Source organism: Myotis myotis, unplaced genomic scaffold, assembly GCF_014108235.1.
Source record: "Myotis myotis isolate mMyoMyo1 unplaced genomic scaffold, mMyoMyo1.p scaffold_m19_p_5, whole genome shotgun sequence".
Classification (NCBI taxonomy): Eukaryota; Metazoa; Chordata; class Mammalia; order Chiroptera; family Vespertilionidae; genus Myotis; species Myotis myotis.
This window is the reverse complement of record NW_023416357.1, coordinates 10,178,078-10,201,583: the sequence shown is the minus strand read 5'-3', so window position 1 is coordinate 10,201,583 and position 23,506 is coordinate 10,178,078. Positions and strand designations below refer to the sequence as shown.

Genomic DNA, 23,506 nt, shown 5'->3' with positions numbered 1-23,506 from the left:
TCCTCAAGCGGAAAACTAGCGGAAGCAGGAAACGTATGCCTCCACGCAACTGTCCCCTACTGGCTCCCACCCCACGTCTTCACTCTGGTCACGGAATCCTGAAAAGTCACTTTTCCCGTGGGACCAACACAGAAGCTAAACGTTGTTTTCTTCCTCTAAAACTTCACCACAACGTCCTAGCACACCTGCATTCCTGATTCCACCCACTGAGCCCGGAGCGGAGGGGCTGGTCTGCTAGCTGTTTCTGAGGACGAAGGGCAAGACAGATTGTCTTAGGCGGGAAGTTCTTCCTGTGATGTTTAAGTTCCATGGAAGGTCCCCCTTAATTTTAACGAGTTCATTACTGAGAGGCAAGACCAGATTTTTAAATTACAAACTAGTTTCTCTCGAGACTCGTTTTTTCCATGAAAACCCGGGAAGCAGCCTACGTGGGGGGTTTTCTTTACTCCTATTTTCATGTGTGGTTTTAGCAGAAGCAAAAGTTGCCAAACTGGAGCCCAGAAACGCGTATTTGTTTTCAAGATAGGTGCCGTATACTCATCACACAAGCGTGTTCAATGAGCTCCCCGCTGTTCGGGAAGCCAAGGATTATGACGATGTCACTTGGTTCACGTGTATCAGCCAATGTCGGTCACTCCCTCTGCGCACATTTCTGTGTCCTGGTTTCCTGCACTAACCACGCAGAAGCAACAGCTCCCGAGCCTTGCAAGACTTTATCAGACTTGTAAGGACCAATGAAGGGACGCACCTTCGTGGAGAGAAAAAAGGCTTATATATTCTGAGTGCTGCACAAACGCTTCACCTAACAGGGTCTACTGTTTAGCTACTTTCTGACATTTTAACGGGCCCTCCTAGCCCCCTGAACAATAGATACTCACCTCCCTGTGGTGCCGACCCACTTACCCTGCAGCTTTCCGTAGGCAATAAGGGAGCCGCTGAAGGTGACTCCGCCGATGTAAGTCCCGAGGTAGGCCACGATCTTGGTGAGGTTTGCCGCTACGTCTGTAGCGAAATGCGGATACTCCACAATGTACTCAGCTACGCAGGTCAGCACCGCCGCCAAGCCCACCAGACTGTGGAAAGCAGCCACTAACTGAGGTAAATCTGAAATCTGGATGCGTTTGGCAATTGTCAATCCTGTCGGGAAATGCAGGTCAAAGAGAAATTAAAACGGGACAGACCCTGAAGGAGAACCCGCTACAAAGGCCACCCTTAAGGGGCTCCCTCCGTGTCACCAGTAAAGAAGCATCTGCTTCCTCGCATGGGCTAGCGGTGCCCTGAGGGACTGCACAGGCGGTAAGGACGCTGGCTACATACACTCCTGCAAAACAGCACGTTTTCTCAACACACCTAGCCAAGGCCCAGCTCCAGAGCGTCTCCTCCCCCCACAACCTTCAAAGGTGGCCCTGGCCTAGCGCACCCTCAGATTCCTTAAAGCTCCAGTCAAATCCCCTGAAACTCTCCCCGCCAGCATGGATACCCCAAGCCTGGCACACAAGAACCAGCTGGACATGAAGAAGGCCTAGGTTTTCAGGTGGACAGGGCCAAGTGCAAAGGTAACGAAATGCAAATATCTGGGTAATAAATGTCCAAATCAAGCGATTCTGAAGGAGTTGCACGGTTCTGGCCAGGTGATGTAAAAGCGCTGAGCTCATCCTACCCTATATAATAAAAGGCTAATTGCAAATCAACCGATTGCGGAATGACGGGTCACTATGACGCACACTGAGCACCAGGGGGCAGACGCTCAACGCAGACGCTGGGCTCACAGTTGGTGACCACAGCAGCAATGGCGGAAGCCTCTCCCGCCTCCACAGCAGCCCTAAGGACCCCGAGCGGGGATGTCTGACTGCCAGCTTAGGATATTCCCCAAGGGGTCCCGGACTTCGAGAGGATGCAGGCCGGACTGAGGGATCTCCCACCCCCACCCCAGTGCACGAATGTCATGCACCAGGCCTCTAGTGTCTAAAGGTTTTCCTGCCTGAACCCCCAGCACAGGCACCTTCCTTCAGGGTTTTTCAGTCAGGACAAAATGGGGCCGAAAGCTAATGTACTAATAACTACGTATTTAGCCACCAGCTCCTCAGGATAAAAACATTTGTGTGTATAAATACACACACGACTTTTTACTGCTATCAATGGAATGGAGCACACAGTTTTCAAAAAATAATAATAAAGTATACAATTCTCTTTAATGTAAATTCCATACAGGCAATTGATTTTCACGGAACACTTTTGTTGATTTTTGCCAAACTCTGGTGCCTGCAGCCAACCTAGTGTTTGCTGATGCCTTTGTGTGGTTCCCACATGAATGCTGGTTGGTAATTTTGTTAACAGTAACAAACAAGACAAAAGTGAAGCAAGATGCATGTGAGAACTTGGCTCACTGTCAACCGTGTGAGCGACGACTTCGCTGGATCTGGTAAAGGCTTGCACACACTAGAAGGATACTGGCCCAGTTTTTGTGCTATTCGCTATATAATGGCTAAGGACACAACACATTTTTCAGTTGAAGCTGCATTATCAACATTTTCTCCAGCGCTTTCTCAGGTCTGGATAATCAACAAAACAGTTAAGTGAAACCATGGTCAATGTCAAGCCACCAGAGTGGTCATTAAACATGGAGTTGGGAAGAGATGAACAGTAGCCCATCCATCATTAGACAGTATTTCTACCAGAGACAATAAACACGGACAACCTCAAGAGCCAAATAACAAAATCTGAAAAATTAATTAGAAAAGTATGGATAGCATTATTACCTTTGTTTCTACTACAATTTATCTATCTTCTTTTGGTGAATAGTCATCACCATTGGTATAATTCTCATTCAAACACAAACACTAAAACCTGTACAGAGTAAGTACATCAACTGAGTCAAAAGTGAGAAGTGAGCATGGGTTTGCACGAAGGCAGAAGCCCATAGTGCTTACCAATGGTGCCGCCCAAAGCCATGGCTCCCGACATCTGAGCCAACAATTCCGGGCTCGGGTTCAGGCCTCCAAGGGTGGCTGCCAGGCCTCCAGCCACGCCGATCATGCCCAATGCATTGCCAAGACGAGCAGTTCCCTGGGTGGAAAGGCCGGCCAGGGCACCAACACAGCACAGACCTGAGCCCAGGTACATGATCTTTCCAGAGGAAGAGGGAGAGGGAGAGGAAGAGAGAGAGGGGGGGGGAGGGGAAAGGAGGGGGAGAGAGAGAGAGAGAGAGAGAGAGAGAGAGAGAGAGAGAGAGAGAGAAAGAGAGAGAGAACATCAAAACTTTTGGTCTATTAACACAGGAAAGACCGCTTGTGAGGAAACGTGATTCTCTAAAAACAACTTTAAATGCAGACAATAGAGAAACCACTATGAGCTCTTCTTTTAATATTTCGGTATATTTTCCTACCCATTAGGGATACTAAATACTCTCCATTGTACTTGCAATTATACCATTCATGTAAATTGGTTTCTTCGGGATTTGATGGTATGCGCAAATGCATATGGAAGTCCCTAAATCTAAATTATGTCATTATGGGATCTAACCAAATGCTGAAAAGGAGGCGACCGCTGACGCTGCCTGTGCCAGGGGACCGGACCACACACTGCAAGAACGTTGTAACTCGGTCCCATGAGATCCCCGGGAGGAAAGAATCTTCAGCCTCATTCACAGAAAAGGAAACGAAAGCCTGAAGAGGTTCCACAGTGTTTCCAAGGTCAGCTGATCAGTGAGCAGCAAATCTGGGTCGGACATGGGTCTCTCCGACTCACCGCTCCAACTCTTCTCAAAAAAAAAAAAGACTGTGCTCATTCAACAAATGCTACATGTTGGAAGCAGAAGAAACCAAGGGAGACGTGATCTGCCTGTTGTCTGGGAGGTTGCAATCCAGTGACCGTCATTGCGAAGAAACGGAAAATACCAAGCTCAAAGTTGAGTATTATAATTACATGTAGACCTTTCAAAGTTCAACTAGGTTATTTGCTTTGTTATAGAGTATTCATCTTTAAACTATCTTTTTAAAATTAATTGGCACAACATCTCCTGATAACAAGAGATGATGTACTAGATTTTAGAGGGGAAAGTAAGAAAAGGACTAATAGTACTTACTAATATACTTTTTCAAATGTATTGCCAATTATTTCATTGCATCCCTACACCAATCCAGCCCGGTGCAAAAAGAGGATGGGCCCTGACCGGTTTGGCTCAGTGGATGGAGCGTCGGCCTGCGGACTGAAGGGTCCCAGGTTCGATTCCAGTCAAGGGCATGTACCTTGGTTGTGGGCACATCCCCAGCAGGGGGTGTGCAGGAGGCGGCTGATCGATGTTTCTCTCTCATCGATGTTTCTGACTCTCTATCCCTCTCCCTTCCTCTCTGTAAAAAATCAATAAAATATCTTTAAAAAAAAAAAAAAAAGAGGATGCTAATAACCTTCTTGACTATTTGTACATGTGGAAAAACTTGGGGACAAACAGGGGGACCCACATTTGCACGTTCAGGGAGTGGGTCCACCTGGCTCTAGAATCCAGGGTCCTGATGCTTTATTTCACCAAGATGTTTCTAGAGTTACTGTTGTACCTGCATGATAAAGTGTGGGTATTGGTAATGAGAATGTTACTCCAGTTGAGGGAAAAACAGTGGCAAAAACAGAAACTTTCCAAAGAGCCTCTTACTTGTTCAATGTTATAACCGCTGGAGAGGGCAGCTAAATATCCTCCAACAAAGGTACCAGCAGGGAGCAGATACAGGTAGTTGTATTCCGGGGGGTCAGTGGGGCGCTTAAACATGTCCAGCATCCTCTGAGTCACCAGAAAGCCACCTTATCAAATAAATATAAAACAGAGAGGTAACCTCATTGAGCAACACCATTGTTTTAACATGCTACAATTTTTATATTTTAAGCACCTTTATCATCTATGGATAAATATCATGTTAAGTAACAGACGGTCAAAATTAGATGTTATTTTATTATTCAAGCCAGTTCCATTGAAAGGGGGGAGGGGGGGACCTAAATTTGCTATCAGGCAGAACCAACTATTTACGCATGACTACAAGTAACTAGCCATTCAGACGGCGTGGGCATGCAACCCATCAAAGGCAGGGTTTATTTTCTAATAGGTGATCCTGTTTGTTAAAGTCTATAATAAATGATAAGAGAAAAAATACCACATCAACAGGCACTGGATTTCTTGGACCCATAAAGAATTTTTAGCCCTGGCCGGTTTGGCTCAGTGGATAGGGCATCGGCCTGTGGACTCAAGGGTCCCGGGTTCGATTCCGGTCAAGGACATGTACCTTGGTTGCGGGCACATCCCCAGTGGGGACTGTGCAGGAGGCAGCTGATCGATGTTTCTAACTCTATCCCTCTCCCTTCCTCTCTGTAAAAAAATCAATAAAATATATATTTTTTTTAAAAAAAGAATTTTTAGCTACAAAATAGCATCAAGTGAGTATCGTGTACAAATTAAGTGCTAAGCATCCAGTTTTTAGAAATAAACGCAGGCTAGGCTAAGGCAAAAGACTAAAATTTTTATCTCAAATTAGACTTATCTAGAGATGTTATGGTGATCATGCTTCATAATTTAATGCCCAACTATGCCTTTAATACTTTCCCAGCTAACTTGTATTTGTTCTATTTGTTTTGGGACCTTATCAAATGAGTTTCTAAAACTTACAGACGGGCAAAGTAACTAATTTCCCTCCATAGAGAGCATTTATGAGCTGAGTGAAACACTTTTAATGGGCTGTCTATGTTATACTCATTTATATTTGCTTCTCATGTCCCCGTTCCAAATAGCACTGCGGCTTCTGTCGCCGCCATCGTACCTGCGATATTGACCGAGGATATGAAGGTAGCAAGAGCAGCAAGGCTCTGAGCCGTGGTGGAAGGGTACAAATGCCCGCCCATCAGCGCCAGCCCACCAACTGCAGTCAACCCTGCAAAGAAAGCATCAAGATGGTAATCAGCCACAGTGACACCGCCAATCAATGTCACAGCGAAGGATGTCACAGGCACAGGTTCAGGAAGGAGAAAGTTCTCACAGCCTTCCCCCTGAGGTACCATTTGGGCAAAGAGTTAACAACACCCCTCCCCCTTTTGCATAAGATTCTGACCTTCCTCTGTCTTTCTATCTCTGTTCCCCTGCCCATGACATAAATCAAAAAGGTCGTTAGACAATGCTGCTATGGTGAAAAGGGACCCCCGGGGATAGGTTGCAACTGAACTGGAAGGAACGGTCCCTGGACTAGAATACGTGATGGTGAAGCCATAGTTTGGCACTTCTTGGAATTGGACACATCCCTGCGGAGATCCCGAAAGCTATGCCTATGGCCATGTTATAAGAGATGCCCACAGCGGCCAGGAGGCGTCCAAGCAGGGCAGCTCCCACGTGTGTCCAATGTGGGTCTCGTTCCTCAGATCCAAGCTCTCACTGGGGGCCACAGGGAACAGCCCCTGGGCAGGGTGTGGACTGCGGCAGGGCCCTCTGTGAAGACTCGCCCCCAGGGAGCCGCCGATGCTGCCCTACTGGCCGCTGGGTCCTGCCCCATAAGCTGCAGGTGAACCTGACATCAGGGGTGGCAGCTGCAGACTTGCTGGGCTACACGCTCAGCCGGATCTAAGAGCCCCAAGAGGAGGCTGCACCACGAGTCTATGGAGCACTGCTTCCCAAATGTTATGGGGAGAGGGGGGGTCCCTTCTTCCATGGCGGTCACCGCCGAAGGAAATGACAGTGGCTGCACTGCTGGAGATGGAAGCAGCCCAGCCCAGCCCCGTGCCTGTGGGAGCCCAGGCCACCACAACCACAACCCCTGACGCCAAGCCAGACCATTTGCAAACACAGACTTCATAAACCTCCTGCAAAGCACTCTATAAACCCATGCAAACCCGAGGCGGGGGGAAGAGGAACAAACCTGAGATGGCATTCGTCACGGACATCAGTGGCGAGTGGAGGGCAGGCGTCACTCCCCAGACGGTGTGGTAGCCCACAATGCCGGCCAAGCCGAACGTGGTCACCATCTGGGAAAAGGCTAAATTGGGAGCTGAGAGGCCCAAGCCCAGAATCCCGGTGAGACCTGGAGAAGGAGAGGGAAGAGGATGAGCTGACAGCCACTTATCTCAGGAAGATTAAAAGCACATGCACACCCACAGACAAGCAAACACGTGGAATAGCCAGTGCTTTCAATTCCACACCCTTGCCAGTAATGAGCAGACTTCTGAGACATTTCATGGTTGGGAAGGGGGAGAGAGGAGGGATAGAGGTATTGTGAACAAAGCTCAACTTCCCGGCCACCTACCCCCAAAATAAAATAAACTGTAAAATCTATTCAAATTGTTGAGTCACCTTAATAGCAATGGGCACATTTCCCTTTGTGAGGCTTGTACCCTGCCCTGTTTTAAGATTCACTGACAATGTCACATGTGTTTAGACAAGTGTTTTTCTTCCCCAGTGACAGGCCTATAGGTCTCCCCAAGCATTTCCTACTCGGGCAAGACACAACCTTCCTCTGACAGGGCTCCTGTGAGGCCAGGTCTGTCATCTCAGATGTGGCTGAGGGAGAGGGCTTGAAACGCGTAGGAAGGGTTTCACTGCCTCCAGCACCTCCCAGACATGTGGCTTCCACCCACCCGGCTCGGAGTTTTGCAATTGCTCCCGAATCTGCGCTGGACCGCTGGCCGGGCAGGCAGCGCCAGCCTCAGCACCAAGTCAGCAAACAGGATTGTACAAAGACAAGGGAACACGGCCAATTAAATTAAGAATGTGCACAATACAAACAGTCAGCTCTGGACACACATCTTTAATTATCGCCTTTCCTAACAGCAAACATGTGGACGGCTGCTGGGAACAGAAGGAAGTGGGACCCAGTGGTCAGGAAAGGCAGAATGAGAGCAGGCGGCCAGGGAGCTGGCGCTGACTTTTCCTGAAGAGGGTTCTTTTTTCCCTGGATGCGAACTATTTCTTTATAAGTGGCACAGACAGAGCATGTAGGCATCGACATTCATTTTACCTTAACTCGTTCAATAAGACCGTCGTTTTCATTTTTATTTTCCCACACACATAGAAGATTTCCAGTGCAGAGGGAAAGTTAGATAGGATATTGTCTGGTGCTCCAGTTAATCTTTAGAGAAGCCGCACGGGGCTGTGGTTAAGAATACCTTTCCTCAAGCCAGAGTGCCTGCATCAAATCCTGACTCGGCAGCTTGCTAGCTGTGTGATCTCAGACAATTTACTTAACCTCTCTGTGCTATAGTATCCTCATCTGTAAAATTATTAGACCTTTGTCCTCATATGGAAAAAGACAGAAATCACATCTGCAGGTTTTCTTATCAACTATTTAATAAACTAATGTGTTTTCTACAATACACGTAATAATGTCAGATGTACAATTTCTATAGTCTGTATAATACAGGAAAAAGAAGAGAAAGGCAGAGAACAAAGAAAGGAGGGGAAATAAAATCAAATTCCTTGAAGTATGCTATTCAAATAGATTCCTAACACATACACATAAAAAATACTTGTTTTCATTACAAAGGAGGAAGGTCAAGGCAAAGAAAAACAAATACAGGGCCATCCTTTTGTTCCCTGGAATATGTCATTGTCATACCTATTAAAATGCAATAAACTTTAACTTAACATACATAAGAAAAACCTAGAAAAATAAATCATCATATATGCTCATGAATCTCAAACAGAAATGGCAACTTACAATCCTACTGATATACGTACTCTCTGTGTACACTACAATAATCCGGTTTCTTTTTTTTAACAAACAAGTGCAAGTAGGGACACTGCCCATTTACTTACAACGTTCACAACTAGAGGTTCTTTTAGTCATTTTGCTGAGATCTGCTCTTTATTCAAGGAGAGTTAACATATTTAGCTTTCAAACATCTGGACTCATATGGGAATTAGGGGAATGCTGAGGCTACAAGAATTCTCTGTGTCTGGTGCTGGTTCTTAATTCTTCAGAGTTTGCTTTTGTTTGGGGTTGGTTTTGGCTCTAAGCAGATCTAAACATTTTTAATTTATTCTATGAGAGAGAAACCAATATAATATCAAATATCCACAAGTCAGACTCAACAATTCATAGCCAGAATGAATATTTATCCTTATGTTATAATAACTCTTTAGTGTTTTCATAAAAATGAATTTAAAAACAAAGACTGGATGTTAAATTGTAAAGAAAAGAGAAAATCGCTTAAAAATTGGATTTTTTTGTACGAGGTGGATAATTTAGAATGTTGGCCAAATGGGTTCCAAGGCTATGCCTGTATTGCCCACTCTCCCGCAGAAACATCTGGTTCCCCAGTGTTCCCCAGTCTGACCCAGCTGTGCTGGCCATCAGAACTGATGTTTTATAAACCGCCAAATAAACAAATAAACAGCTACATTTATACGCACTTCACGTCAACACGATCTGACGTACACCACTACTCAATATATTTGACATAGATAAAAATATGAACAATCATATTTAAAATGTTTTTATAAAAGGAAACGTATTCACCGCCTGTGTATGCTTTCCCACACATTCATTCCAGCATATAGCATGGTGCCTGTTAGCTCCTGGGGTAGCAAATCTATACAATCTCCAACTCCACTGGGTGGGACAGACAGCATGTTTATGGAAAACTGCCTCTACAGGCCCAATTCCTAATGGAATCCAAAGACGGCAAAAGCATTTCACTGGCTACTCCTGACATGACTATCCAAATTCAGATCATCAAGACTGTTGGGAGCCATTAGAGATATTGGCTTAGACAAAGCCATCTTAAGAACTATAAGTTTCTGGTTCCTCCAGAAACTCCTAATTACCAGAAACCACCTGTGTCTTGCAAATTGGCCAGCAGTTAAAGATAAACTACCCTCACACAGCCGCTAAATCACATATCTCCACTGATAAGCACACAGCCATCCAGAGCCTGCTAAATCACACATCTCTGCTAATAAGCACAGCCATCCTAAATCACTAGTAATAGGTTACTGCCCATAGACCCCTTTACCCACCCCCCTTCCCTAAAACAGTATATATCCTGCCGCTGTGAGAATAAAGTTTGAGGCTTGATCAGAACTTGTCTTGCCTCCATTCTTTCGTGTCCCTTGCTTGTTTCATTCTCCTAGGGTGTCTCTTCGTTCCCACGTTGTTGTCCCGCGGGTCGGGACAGTCTGGCGCCCAACGTGGCAACTTGGGGACCCCCTGCGAGAACGTCTGCTTGAAGCGCCTGGCCAGGCACCCCATAGAGTCGCCGCGCAGTATTGACTCGTGAGTGAAGACTCGGCATCTTGATCGCCACGGTTTCGCCCGCCCGTGAGACAGATCGTTGTGAAGGTAAGCAGACGAAACTTTCCAAGCAAGAATTTCAAAATACCTCTTGAGAGCCTTCACCCTCTTTGGCACCCCCTTTGGCTGGCCCTTTTTAGTTTTCTTGATCTCCCTCCAGTCCACTAATAAGCACTTCACCTCGCCGTTCGGGGAAGAGTGAAGGGTACCCGACACCGGCAGTGAAAACTCTGAATCACTGGGAAAAGTAATTTTTCTCTGGCCCGACCTGTGTCACCCTCTCTGGCAAACTCTGAGCTCGCTAAGTCTTAGTGGTTGATATCCTGGTATGGGGCTTATACATCCCAACCTATGACACGCGAGCAGAGGCCGTAAGGTAAAAGGAGAGCGGTTACATAAGGATCACCAGAGATTTAAGAAATTCCCAGCTGACCTGGCACGGGGTTTATACGTCCCAGAGGCTTACGTGGAGGAGGAAATCTTGAGAACTACCCAGCCAAAACAATGGGCAACTCATTGAACTCTCATGAGGTATTTCTAGGTGGGCTCAGGGAGTTCCTCAGGACACGGGGAGTAAGGGTTAAGAGAAAGATTTAAGCATTTCCCAGGGGGCTCAGGGAGTCCCTCAAGGCTCGAGGATTTCGGGTTAAAAAGAAAGATTTAAAGAATTTTTTCACTTTCATCACTGACCTTTGCTCATGGTTTATTATAGACTTTTGATTAGCATGTTTAAAGTGTTAAAATTTTAGAAGGTAATCTTTTATAGTTTTGCATGTTGTTATAGAACATAACCCTTGGTTTCTTGAAAAAGGTACATTAAATCTTAAAAGTTTGCCAAAAAAGTTAATCAGAACTTGCCAAAAATTGTTTCCCCTTGTGGAACACGGCATTTCATTTCCTAGAGGCTTTAGCAGAGGTCAAGGAGGATGGATCTCCTCCCCCTTGCACCCTCCTCTCTTTAAGAGAAGCAGAAAGGAAAAAAAAATGGGAGAAATGGTCTTCATGGCTCCCTCCACCTCCATGTCCTAATCCTGAAATGTTTAATTTGCCGTTAATAAAATCACCTGTGCAAAAAGGCCAAATTATAAAGAAATTGGAATATTAAAAGGTACTCCTTAAAATCAGGCTGAAAAAATAGTGCCATGGTCATCTTAATGTGTTTTCTTATCTTAATTTGTATTTGGAATCTAAAATCTGTAATAAGAAATGAAACCCCGCTGTTGAATCCGCCTCTGGTGTGGAGAGATTCAAAGGTGGCAAGAGAGAGCAGAGTTACAAGCTCTCCCGCAATGAGATTACTTAATGTTTTATTTAAAAATTACCGGAGAACATCTTATGACAACCAAACTTTGGCTAAGATAACTTTGGGTGCTAGCCATGACTTTAGAAAGCAAAATAGGAATAAATTTAAAATGTCTTCTATTAAGCATGACTTTGGGAAAAATAAGCCATCTGAGTCATTTGCTGAAACTTCCCCCAAAAGCAGAATGTGGGGGAAGGGAAGAAAAAGCACATGGCGATCCAGTGTGGACGCCCCCTCCCCAAGTATTCTAAAATTAAAGTCCTTCTTGTAACTGAAAAGCTTTTACAAATTTAAAAACGCATCCGGGATTTCTGTGCACATGTAAAGGTAAAAGGCCAGTTTAAAAACGAGTGCGCATAGTTTTGAGCTGAACTTGACCTTTTGCTGAGTACAGAATAAAAACCCGAGACTGTTTTGGTCTTAAAAATGGCAAAGATGAACCTGAGAAAGAAATGCAGATAGGTTTCCCAAGGCGATTTAAAGTAGCTCTTTTGAAATTTCCCGCCCTAAGGCAAGTACATGTGAATAGCTATGGTTTTGCTTATTAGCTGGAAACTTAAAACTTTTAAATTCAAATCATCTAAAAGTATTGAAATTTATAATACTGAAAGGTTAATCTGAGTATGCCTAGTATGAAGTCTAGATGATAGAAGTTAATCTATTAATTGAAAATGCCTTATATTTTGTTTGAAATGTATCCTTAAATGTAAAAGTATTGATTTGAAGCATGCTAAATATTTAATTTGCTTTAAATTTAATTGATATCTCTTAATAATTATAAGAAGTATATAATTTTTAAATTATATATATATTTGGTGGTCTCTCAAGTTGGATTTCAAAACTATAACTAAGGAATGACTTTGAGAAATTTCACGGGCCCTGAAATGTTTTTCAAAAGTCTATTCTCTCTTTTTAAATTTAGCTAAATTTAATATACTTGAAATCATATGGAAAGCTTTATCAAATAAAAATTAATAAATATATATTTTAAGTTTTTGCCTCTGAGAAAGGGCAAAACAAGTTATTTTGTTTAATATTTCTTAAAATACAGCAGTGAGATTTTAAGATGTAATTTGAAATACAAAAGCTCCTCACTACTGCATTTTAAATTAGGCTGGAGGTGGGGCAGCGTTTGCACCTTGGGTATCAGACATAAAGCTTTACTGAATTTACTAATCTTTGTAAGCAATTGAATCCTAGTAAAGTAAAATTCTTCTAAAAAGTTACTGAAGGCTTCCCATGATCCCTCTGTATATGCAAATAAGCCGAAAGGGAACGCTGTTTAAAAACATTATTTTAAATTTAATAAAAAGAAGAAATTTTAATATTTTGAAATATCTTCCACTAATATTTACAGAATAATCTAATGATTTGCTGTTAAAATACCAGATCTGAAAATAAGTACAGTCACCATAAATGTTTAATGACTTTGACTTGGAATACATGGCCTTGCGGCACTATCAGTCAACATCCAAGAAGTAACCCTATAAGTTACTTGGTGTAAAAAAAGAAAGATTTTTCTTTTTTAAGGTAAAGTTCTCCAAGTGTAATCCAGCAGGAGAAAGACAAACCAGACAACCAACAGCCCAGAGACCACCTGGGGCACAGTAAAGTGAAGTATGGTAATAATTAATTTGGGTAAAAACTGTAAGTTTCATATGTTTTAGAAGGCACATTTTTCCTTTATTACCCAAGGACTCTAGATAATGTGTTTACCCAGAACTATAATTTAGATAGCATGCTGTCTCTGCTTCTGTAAATTGCTTTTTTTGCTAACTAGGTTCCTCATTCCAAACCTTGAGTTTAAAATCAAGTTGTCATGACTTAGAGCAAAGAATATTCTTACATGGTATTATTCTACAAGTTTTATTCATAATTTTTGATGCTTTACAACAGTATATTGTGCATTTATCCCAAAAAAACTTACAAATTAACATTTACTTTGGATATTTTGAGAATGTGAAGGGATTTATCCCCTCCTGGGGAAGGCACTTAAGCATTCTGTATTGACCTCTCTTGACCTTTTTTTAGGTACAGCATTACACACCTATAATAAATGATCTAACCAGCTAATTGATGATGTCCAAGCTCTCTCAGGCACTATCAATGATCTCCAAGATCAGATAGATTCCTTAGCTGAAGTAGTACTACAAAATAGAAGAGGGTTAGATTTGCTCACAGCAGAACAGGGAGGAATATGCTTGGCCCTACAGGAACGCTGCTGCTTCTATGCCAACAAATCCGGGATCGTCCGAGACAAGATAAAGAAGTTACAAGAAGATCTAGTGAAGAGACTGAAAGAATTATTCGAGAACCCCCTTTGGAGCGGACTGAACGGACTCCTGCCCTACCTGCTCCCTGTTCTCGGCCCCCTTATAAGCCTTCTCCTAATCCTAGCTTTCGGCCCCTGGGCTTTTAGAAAATTAACAGACTTGTAAAACAGCAGGTTGATAGCGTCCTGGCCAAACCCATTCAGGTACACTACCATCGTCTAGCCATGTTAGACCGTGAATGTGATTATAATGAATGCCAAAACTCCCTCCCTGCGGGGACAGCATGACGCCAGAGGGATGCTTGCCTACTCCCCATAGAAGGAGAAAGGCATGGGCACCGACCTGGGTGCATGGCAAAGCACTGCAAGGGAAGGTCACAAAAAATTTTTCGACCTCCTCTGGATTTCCCTGTGAGCACACCTGGTTTGCATAGAGGTTGGTATCCATACATAACTATCGGCTCTGCCTCTCCTCCCCAAAAGATACCAAGAGCCACTGACGGTGGGATCCCACCATCCCACGGGAGGAACCAGGTCCCTACTCCCCCAGTCGGTTAAAGCCCACCCTTAATAAAGAAAAAGGGAGGAATTGTTGGGAGCCATTAGAGATATTGGCTTAGACAAAGCCATCTTAAGAACTATAAGTTTCTGGTTCCTCCAGAAACTCCTAATTACCAGAAACCACCTGTGTCTTGCAAATTGGCCAGCAGTTAAAGATAAACTACCCTCACACAGCCGCTAAATCACATATCTCCACTGATAAGCACACAGCCATCCAGAGCCTGCTAAATCACACATCTCTGCTAATAAGCACAGCCATCCTAAATCACTAGTAATAGGTTACTGCCCATAGACCCCTTTACCCACCCCCCTTCCCTAAAACAGTATATATCCTGCCGCTGTGAGAATAAAGTTTGAGGCTTGATCAGAACTTGTCTTGCCTCCATTCTTTCGTGTCCCTTGCTTGTTTCATTCTCCTAGGGTGTCTCTTCGTTCCCACGTTGTTGTCCCGCGGGTCGGGGCACAAGACTACATGCTGGTGAGTGGGAGGACCTCACCTGCGGTGTACGCCGAAGCCGTGGTCATCGTTTTCCTGAAGGGCGTGACTGTCGCTGCTTTTTCAGCTTCCAGCTCAGCCACTGTCTTCGGCTTCTCTGGGGCGCCTTGAGGAATGTTTTTCGGTGTGGGAGCGGGGAAAATCACTTCGCCATCCTAACAGGAATTAGCAAAAAAGCATTTCTTATGTCAATCCAGTGTTTTAAAAATATGTTGAAGGGGGGGGAAAAAAACTGTGTTTTTTTTTAAATAATTTTAAATAAATTTGTACAGTCCTGGCCGGTGTGCTCAATGCTTCGAGCGTCACCAAATGGTTGCGGGTTTCATTTCCGGGAAAGGGCATGTATCTGGGTTGCAGGTTTGATCAGGCCCTGTCCAGGTGTATGCAGGAGGCAACCAATCGCTGTGTCTCTCTCACATCAATGTTCCTCTCTCTCTCTCTTCACCCCCTTCCACTCTCTCTATAAAAATCAATTAAAAAATATCCTCAGGTGAGGATTAACAACAAAATAAATAAGTAAAAATAAATAAATTCATATGCTAGTAATTTATAAGATCATTCTATCTACACTAATAAAATATAAACATGCAAATTGACCATACCTTCGCTATGCCTTAAGCCACGCCCACCAGCCAATCAGAGTCACTATATGCAAATTACTCCAACCAAGATGGCAGTTAATTTGCATATACCAGCTGGGAGCGAAGACTGAAGACAACGTGGAAGCGAAGCGCTACAGAAGGGAGCAAGGTAGAGGCAGCGGAGACAGGAACGGAGCCAAGGCTGCGGAGGTGGGAGGCGGGAGGGCAAACCCAGCAGGAGCGGCTGGGAGCGGGAGGGGAAACCCAGCCGCAGCGGGTTCCGCTCCCTTCTCTGCTTCGCTCCAGCCTCAGGAAGCCCTATTCTTGCAGGAATCTTCTTGCAACGGGCCTCTTGTAAGATATATAAAAGCCTAAGTGACCGTTATGATTGGTCAACAGAACAACCAGTCAACCGATCGCTATGATGCACACAGACGCTCAACACAAGAGCTGCCCCAAGGTGGTCAATTCACTCCCACAGCCAACCTCCTGTGGCCCCGGCCAGCCAACCTCCTGCGGTACCTCCCCTTCACCAACCGGCCCCAATCGCCCCAATCAGGACTGGGCAAGACAACCCCAATGGCCCCAATCACCAGCCAGGCCGAGGGACCTCACCTGTGCACAAATTCATGCACCAGGCCTCTATTTATATAAATATATAATGCATGTTTATGTTTGTGCTACACATACATGCATAGATACATAATTTGTATGTGCATAGAACACACATGAAAGAATACAGATCAAATCCTTAAAAGCAGGTAGGTTTGAGAAACATTTCATTTTCACTTTATTCAATTCTGATTTTTTTTGTTTTGCTTGTTTCCGTTTTTCAAAAGCTATGCATATTTTAGGTCTGTCATGTGTGTATATAAGTCTGTGCAATATTTAAGTCATTCTGCATTTTTAAACAATTTTATTGGCAAAAAAGCAACACATCACTACTTTATTAGAATAGGCCTCAATTCCAAACTAGGATTCTTCCATGGACAGACACCCTAAACCAAGTTTGCAATGAAAACTCAGGAAAGAACAGATCTCTGTACCCACCTTCATCACAACAGTTCCTCTAATGACGTGGCCCATTGTACCAAAGTCAAAGTCATCTTTCACTTCAAAGTAAAAGTTATCTTTGTCAGGGCTGATGGCCTTCAGGAGCTTGGTGATGTTGTTGGAATACAGGGTGCTGGCCTGCGTGGCCATTCGACTGGGGAGGTCTGTGTAGCCTATATGAGTAACTCCCTGAATGAACAAAAATGCAGTCAGAAAGGCCTATTCGTATGCTCCCATTCTTTCCAGGACAATTCACAGTCATAACAAGTATACATTTCGAAATTCTGTATCTTTATAAATACGTACACATCCTCACAAACAAATATACATTTCAAAAGGACCTTTAAACGTGCCTACTTTTTATTTTTAAAATGTTCAGGCTTTGGTTTTTCTAAATACATAACGGAATAAACACTCACACAAGTCCCTGGAGATGTGGGAATTGGTTCATAGAAGAGGAAGCTTTGAGCGATACCTTATGAACATACAGTTCTCCTGGCTTCGTGGTTTCAAAGTTTCCACCAGCCTCTGCAGCTAAATCCACAACAACTGAACCTTCCTTCATTGACTCGATCATTTCTCTACTAAATAAAACCGGAGCTTTTTTACCTAATAAAACCAAAGAAAACAGTACAAATTACATCATACTTTTTTAAAACTATATTCTGAGTATTACAGTCGTCTCTGGGCACTCAGGAACTCAGCATCTGAAATTTAAACTCCTGCAAGAGACCCCTAAAGTCCATGCCACAGGTGAGAGTGGTCAATCTTAAGGAAGCATAGGACGTGAGCTGCAAAGCCAGGGCGGGGATGGAGCCGATCGCTCAGCATTGAAATCCCAGCACTGCTCTTCCCAAAGGGTTTACCTCCAGGACCACTCATGAGAGAGAAACATTTTGCTTGGTTTGGTTTAAAAAAAAAAAAAAAAAAAAGCAGCATAATAATAAGCTATTAAGGAAACTCTGTGCTCCCAAAATGGACAATTCATGAAAGTCACAAATGTCAAGGAAATATTCGATAGTAATATATGAGTTACAAAACAGAAGCTTCCTAATCATTTTAGCAAACATCACCAGGTATTCCTGCATGTTCTATTAATCTATCTTAATTTAAAACAGGATAACTCTGAGGGGATCAAGAAAGTGCCATGGATGCATGAAGCTGATTTAGGCAGCCCTGTGGTGCACCAACACAACCTCTCCATCTCAGTAGAAAAAGACCGCGGAGGCTAAGAGGGCTGTGTCCAGAAATGCAGAGATCCTGACCCAAGCTAAAGTCAAGCAGAGTACTTTTTTTTTCATGGGAAACCAAAAAAAAAAAAAAAAAAAAAATCAAATGACCTTTATTATACAAATACATTTATACTTACATGTTGCCTAAAAACAGGTGGTTAAACCCCAAAAGACCCACAAATTTATCTGGTGGGCAAATGGTGACTCAAGCAAAGTACTTTCTATGTGAGCTCCACCCCTGGAAGCAGAGGAAAATGTTCTCTGTATAATTAATTACTTGTCTAAGGAACCACAGAAAAAGCCAGGCCAACAAAAGCTTGGTTTTCACAAACCAAAGGCCTTGAGATATTCCTCAATGTACTAATGCCTACGAAACACATTGGTCAACAGCATATTTTAGCAGATTGGAGAAATCCCTAATGAGCTATTTAAAGAAGAAATCTAAAAACAATCTTTTACCTAATAATTAAAGAACATACTTATTTAAAAAATTTTAAGGATTATGTTAATAATTTACCTCTCATAGCAGCAAATTTCCATGTAGCTAAAAGTCAAAATTTTACCACAACTCTATAAGCTATGGAAATTCTCACAAAACAATCTCACACTTGAATGATAGCATAAATAAGAAAATATATAATATTCTCATATAAATTATAACATGTGTGCCTTCCAATACATGTTAGATGTACATTAGCTACCAAAATCCCTAAAACATTAATCAGTGAGTATTTATTACACATTCTGATTTTACCAGTTAATACAAAATGATTTAAAGGTTATCTTTAAAAACAGAAATAATACTGTTTATTTCTCAAGCCATTCAACTTAGCTCAGAACAAGGCTAATTCATAAAAGAGCCTCAGTGGTTCAGCCGGCGTGGCTCAGTGGTTGAGTGTCAACCTATGACCAGGAGGTCATAGTTTAATTCCCAGTCAGGGCAATCGAACCCAGGCCTGGGTTGTGGGCAGGATCCCCAATACGGGGCATGAAGGAGGCAGCCAATCGATGATTCTCTCTCATCACTGATGTTTCTGTCTCTCTCTCCCTCTCCCTTCCTCTCTGAAATCAATAAAAACATTTTTTTTAAAGAAAGAGCCTCAATGAAATGGTTATCTTCATAAAATTCAGGTAAAACACAGGTCAGCCGTGTTTCTCCTCAGGGAGACCCACGCCAGATCACCTTCCATGGGTGCTGGCCCCTCACCCTCACGAGTACGTCCAGAGCCTGACACCCTCAGAGACCACCTTCGACATTCCACACAGTCCTTGAGAACATCTGGCTTCCTACTGCAGACGTCGCTGAGCATTTCAGTCCCGAGTACGGTTCGCAAGACCAGGGGTCACCAATGGAAGAGAAGGGAACTGGGCTAATAGTCTACAGGCCAGACCCTACAGGGGTGTTTCCTACATCTAGTCCTCAAGTAACTCTGCAAGGTAGACATTTTTACCCGCTTTCAGAGATGAGGAATCTGAGAGGCACATCCGCTGTTAAGCGGTGGTACCGGGAATCTCAATCTACTCATCTGTCTGAGTCAGGATCTGACCCCCAGTGAACAAATGAAATGCGACCAGATAAAATGACAGAGTGGGGAGGAGGAAAAAGGCTGTCAGCTGCTCAGCAAATTCACAGTTCTTATGGGCTGAACTGTGCCCCTGGAAAATTCATGGTTTTGTTTTTAAATTTTTTGTGTGTGTGTGTTAATTTAAGTAGAGTTGGATTTTGTTCTAGTAGCCCTGGAAGGCTAATAAAGTGTTCTCTTCTTACCGAGCACACAGCTAGGCGACAATCCCCAGCTTCCCTCACAGTTAGATTTGGCCACATGACTAACTCTTAGCAAAAGAAATGTGAGCAGGACCGGTGTGCACCACTGCCAGGGTGATATCCTGCACCTAGAAGGGTTCAGGAATCTGGAGAAGGGGCTGCGACATAAATTAAATAAACTAGATATGAAATATAAATTTGGAATACATGGGAGAGCCAGGTGGAGTTCAGCTTTTAGGAACTAAGCTCTCTCTGAATCTCCGGACCCAGGGCTTTTTATTCACGCATTTTTGCCCTAAAGCAAAGCAAATACACATATCAAAGGTAAAGTTTGGTAAGCAGTAAAGTATCAGGTTGTTCATCTGTTTGGCCAGCAGCAGGTAATAACATGTAGATTTTCAGGTGTGGGGAAATGCCCTCAGCTGTCTGACAGCAGGCAAGAATATGTATCTTCAGCCCTGCTGAAGCCTCAAGGTTCACCAATCTTTTGATGAACTTCTTGCATTTGTGACCTGTTGGATTTAGCCCCCAGCACGCCACGGCTAGGCCTCCCACACACACTCCTCTGCGTCCCTTTCCTCGGCTGGCTGGAACAGAGACAGCGCCCAGAGTGACCTGCACAGCTTCATGACGGTGATGGCCACATTGTCACGCCTGAATCCCCCAGGGGACCACATGAAGGAGAGCTCCCCACCGATGTGTCAACCATCCACCACTGTGAACTCAGCAAGAAGCACACTTCTAGAATGTCTGAGCCATTACACACTTTGGGGTTAAGTCGTTATGCAGCTAGACCACGCTAACTGCTACTAAGCACAAGAAAGGATGGGGCAAGGCGGATGCAGGAGATGCAGAAATGCCCAGGGTGGGAAGTTCTCATTGTTAGCTCTAGCAGGGGCTGCTTCACCTAAGACAGCCTCCGCCTCCCCACCCTTTTCCACCCGGGGACTGCCCGCAGGGAGCACAGGGCTTCCCAATGTTGCAACATACTTTTGGACAAATAACAGACTAAACCAGAATACAGTTCTGTAGCGCACATTTTCCTAACAGAACATTTGTTAAATTTAGCCCAGTCTCTCACTAAATGTGCTCAAACACACTCTAAGAAGACAAGACTGATGAATGGAAACAGAAAACAGCCCATTCTGGCACCCTCCTCTCGATGACAAGTCGCCCTGTGGGTGTTGAAATCTACCAAGAGGTGCGTAGACAGCCAGTGATTACCAACCCTTGGTAACGATGTTGCAACATGTAAGTATTTCTCTCTGCCCTTCACAATTCTCAAAACCAAGGAAACTTTGTAAATGTAATATTATCAAATTCTACACAACTATTCTATACAATAATATATTTAAGGAAGAGGAGGATGGTAAATGAATCTGATTACTCAGTAAAAAAAAAAAAGTTAGGCCCAGGTGGTGTAGCTCAGTTGGTTAAAGTGTCATCAGGATACCAAGGTTGTATGTTCAATTCCCAGTCAGGGCACATTAAATAAGTGCAACAACAAATCAATGTCTGTCTCTCTCTCTCTCTCTCTCTCTCTCTCTCTCTCTCTCTCTCATCATTTTTTTAAGTTAAATAATTCAACTAAGCTGGAAATCACTGCTCTATATAGTTTTGTCCTGGAAGATCTTAATGCTTGCAGAAGAAAGAACAGAGTCATCTGAAAAATAAACCTTTACTTTAGAGCGGGGGTGGGGAACGTCCAGCCTGAGGGCCATATAGGGCCCTGGAAATCATTGGGTCTGGCCCTGCCAAGGCATTAAGGGTGAATGAATTGAATGTTTGACCAAATAGAGCAAGCTAACTGTTAAGTTGGTAATTCTGTATGGCCCACAAAGGATGTTATAAATCTCCAAATGGCCATTGTCAGAAAGAAGGTTCCCCACCCCTGCTTTAAGGGAAAACTTTGCTCAGTCATCAAAACAAAATTATCTTCATGGAATTTCAAAAATGGAGAGTGCATCGCTGTAACCCTTCTCTTGTCTGAAAGAACAAGTTTGAGAAATCAATGTGGAAAGTTCTTCTTTTGTGCTATATTTCTACTCCACGTAAACGACATGGCCGCATCACTAGAGAGCCCATGCTGGTTTTCAGGAGAGCTCTCTCAGAGAGCTCCTAAATAGTCCAAGAAATCTTGGGAGTGGGGGAGTTGGAGATATCACACTCCCTGATTTCCAACTATAACACAAAGCTATAATAATCAAAACATGAGGTACTGGCACAAAAACAGATGCATAGATCAACTGAACAGAATAGAGATCCCAACTTATAAGGTCAATTAATCTATAACAAAGGAGGCAAAAATATACAATGGAGAAATAACAATCTCTTCAACAGTGGTGCTGGGAAAAGTGGATACATAAAAAACCATGAAACTAAACCACTATCCCACACCATACACAAAAACAAACTCAAAACAGGCTAAAGACTTAAATGTAAGACCTGCAAATATAAAACTCCTCGAAGAAAACACAGGTAATAAACTATTTGACATCAGTCTCAGTAATATCTTTCGGGTGTGTCCCCTCGGGCAGGGGAAACAAAAGCAAAATAAACAAACAGGACTTCATCAAATCAAAAAGCTGTGCACAGTAAAACCATCAACAAAACAAAAACACAACCTCCTGATGGGAGAAGATATTTGCAAGTGACATAGCCAACAGGAATTAATATCCAAATTATATAAGGAATGCGTACAACTCAATAGCAAAAAAATAAACAATCCTATCAAAAATGGGCAAAGGAGCCCTGGCCAGGTTGTTCTGTTGGTTGGAGTGTCCTCCCTTACTCTGAAAGGTTACGGATTTGATTCCCAGTCAGGGTGAGTACGGGAGGCAACTGATCGATGTCTCTCTCTCTCTCTCACTCACTCTCTCGCTCTCAAATTAAAAAAAAAAAAAATGGGAGAGGATTTTAAAAAAATGGGCAAAGAACACAAAGACAGTTCTCAAAAGAAGATACACAGACAGCCAACAGACATGAGAAGATGCTCAACATCACGGGAAATTCAAATCAAAACCACTTCACCTACAGAATGGCTGTCATCAATAAATCAACAAACAAGAGTTGGCAAGGATGTGGAGAAACAGGAACCCTTGTGCACTGTTGGCGGGACTGCAAATTGGTACAGGCTCTGTGGAAAACATTACGAAGATTCCTAAAAAGGCTAAAAATAGAACTACCTTACAGCTCAGCAAATCCACTCCTGGGTATGTATCGGAGAAAAATGAAAACACTAGCTCCTCAGTCTTCAGTTACCCTCTGCAGTGTTCCTACCCAAAATGGAGCCAACGGAGCATTCTCCATCTTCCCTTGGATAACCCTGGAAAAATAACGGGATTGTACCAACCAAGACCTAAGGAAGGCACCCGGGATCATCAGGATGGCAACATCTGCTGAGCCACTATGTGCCAGGCTCTGTACTAAGCACATGCCACCAGGCCACCATGGGCGACAGCCAACACTCTCGCTGAGCGCACAGGACGCACCGCAGTTGAGAACCACTGGGATCTAAGGCACCGGCACAGGGCTGTGAATGAAGGAGAAGGAGGGCTTACCACCCAGCGGAAGGTGGCAGAAACCAAATCTCAGATGGAGGAAGGAAGTGTTAACTAACGAGTAGGCTTTCGAGGGGCAGGGCAGAGCCGGACACATTCCCAAGAGAGGGAACGATGTTCAAAGGCCTGAAAGTCCTTGGTCTATTTGAGGAGATCACCGCGGCCAGCGTAACTGAAATCCGACCCAGAGAGCACTACATGAGCTTAACATGAGGCCCCAAAGCTAAATCAGGCCCAAAAGCTACATAAATACCCTACCCAGCAGAACAGACATGGTAGCAAGGGTTGGGGGTGTGGGGGTGACGTGACCCAATCCTGGTCATTTCAGATGCCTTTGCCGAATGCTGCAGGGAACCCGGTGCTCCAAGACACAGTTATCATTATTAAACAAAGCCCCAGGCTTTCCAATAGCTCCGGCTCAATCACA

The 23,506-nt window shown here is 43.7% G+C and overlaps 1 protein-coding gene across 4 annotated transcripts in view; it reads right to left on the bottom strand.

Moving 5' to 3' along the window:
* NNT (nicotinamide nucleotide transhydrogenase) overlaps window positions 1-23,506 on the bottom strand; it is an 83,902-nt gene that overhangs the window by 33,781 nt on the left and 26,615 nt on the right. For all 4 annotated transcript variants that reach the window (XM_036308562.1, XM_036308558.1, XM_036308561.1 and 1 more), the window contains 8 exons: window positions 16,998-17,131; window positions 16,520-16,711; window positions 14,890-15,043; window positions 6,888-7,049; window positions 5,802-5,912; window positions 4,649-4,794; window positions 2,931-3,126; window positions 904-1,137 (listed from right to left, as the gene is read on the bottom strand). In XM_036308562.1, coding sequence (XP_036164455.1) covers window positions 904-1,137; window positions 2,931-3,126; window positions 4,649-4,794; window positions 5,802-5,912; window positions 6,888-7,049; window positions 14,890-15,043; window positions 16,520-16,711; window positions 16,998-17,131 — 1,329 coding nt within the window. The remainder of the gene's footprint in view (window positions 1-903; window positions 1,138-2,930; window positions 3,127-4,648; window positions 4,795-5,801; window positions 5,913-6,887; window positions 7,050-14,889; window positions 15,044-16,519; window positions 16,712-16,997; window positions 17,132-23,506) is intronic.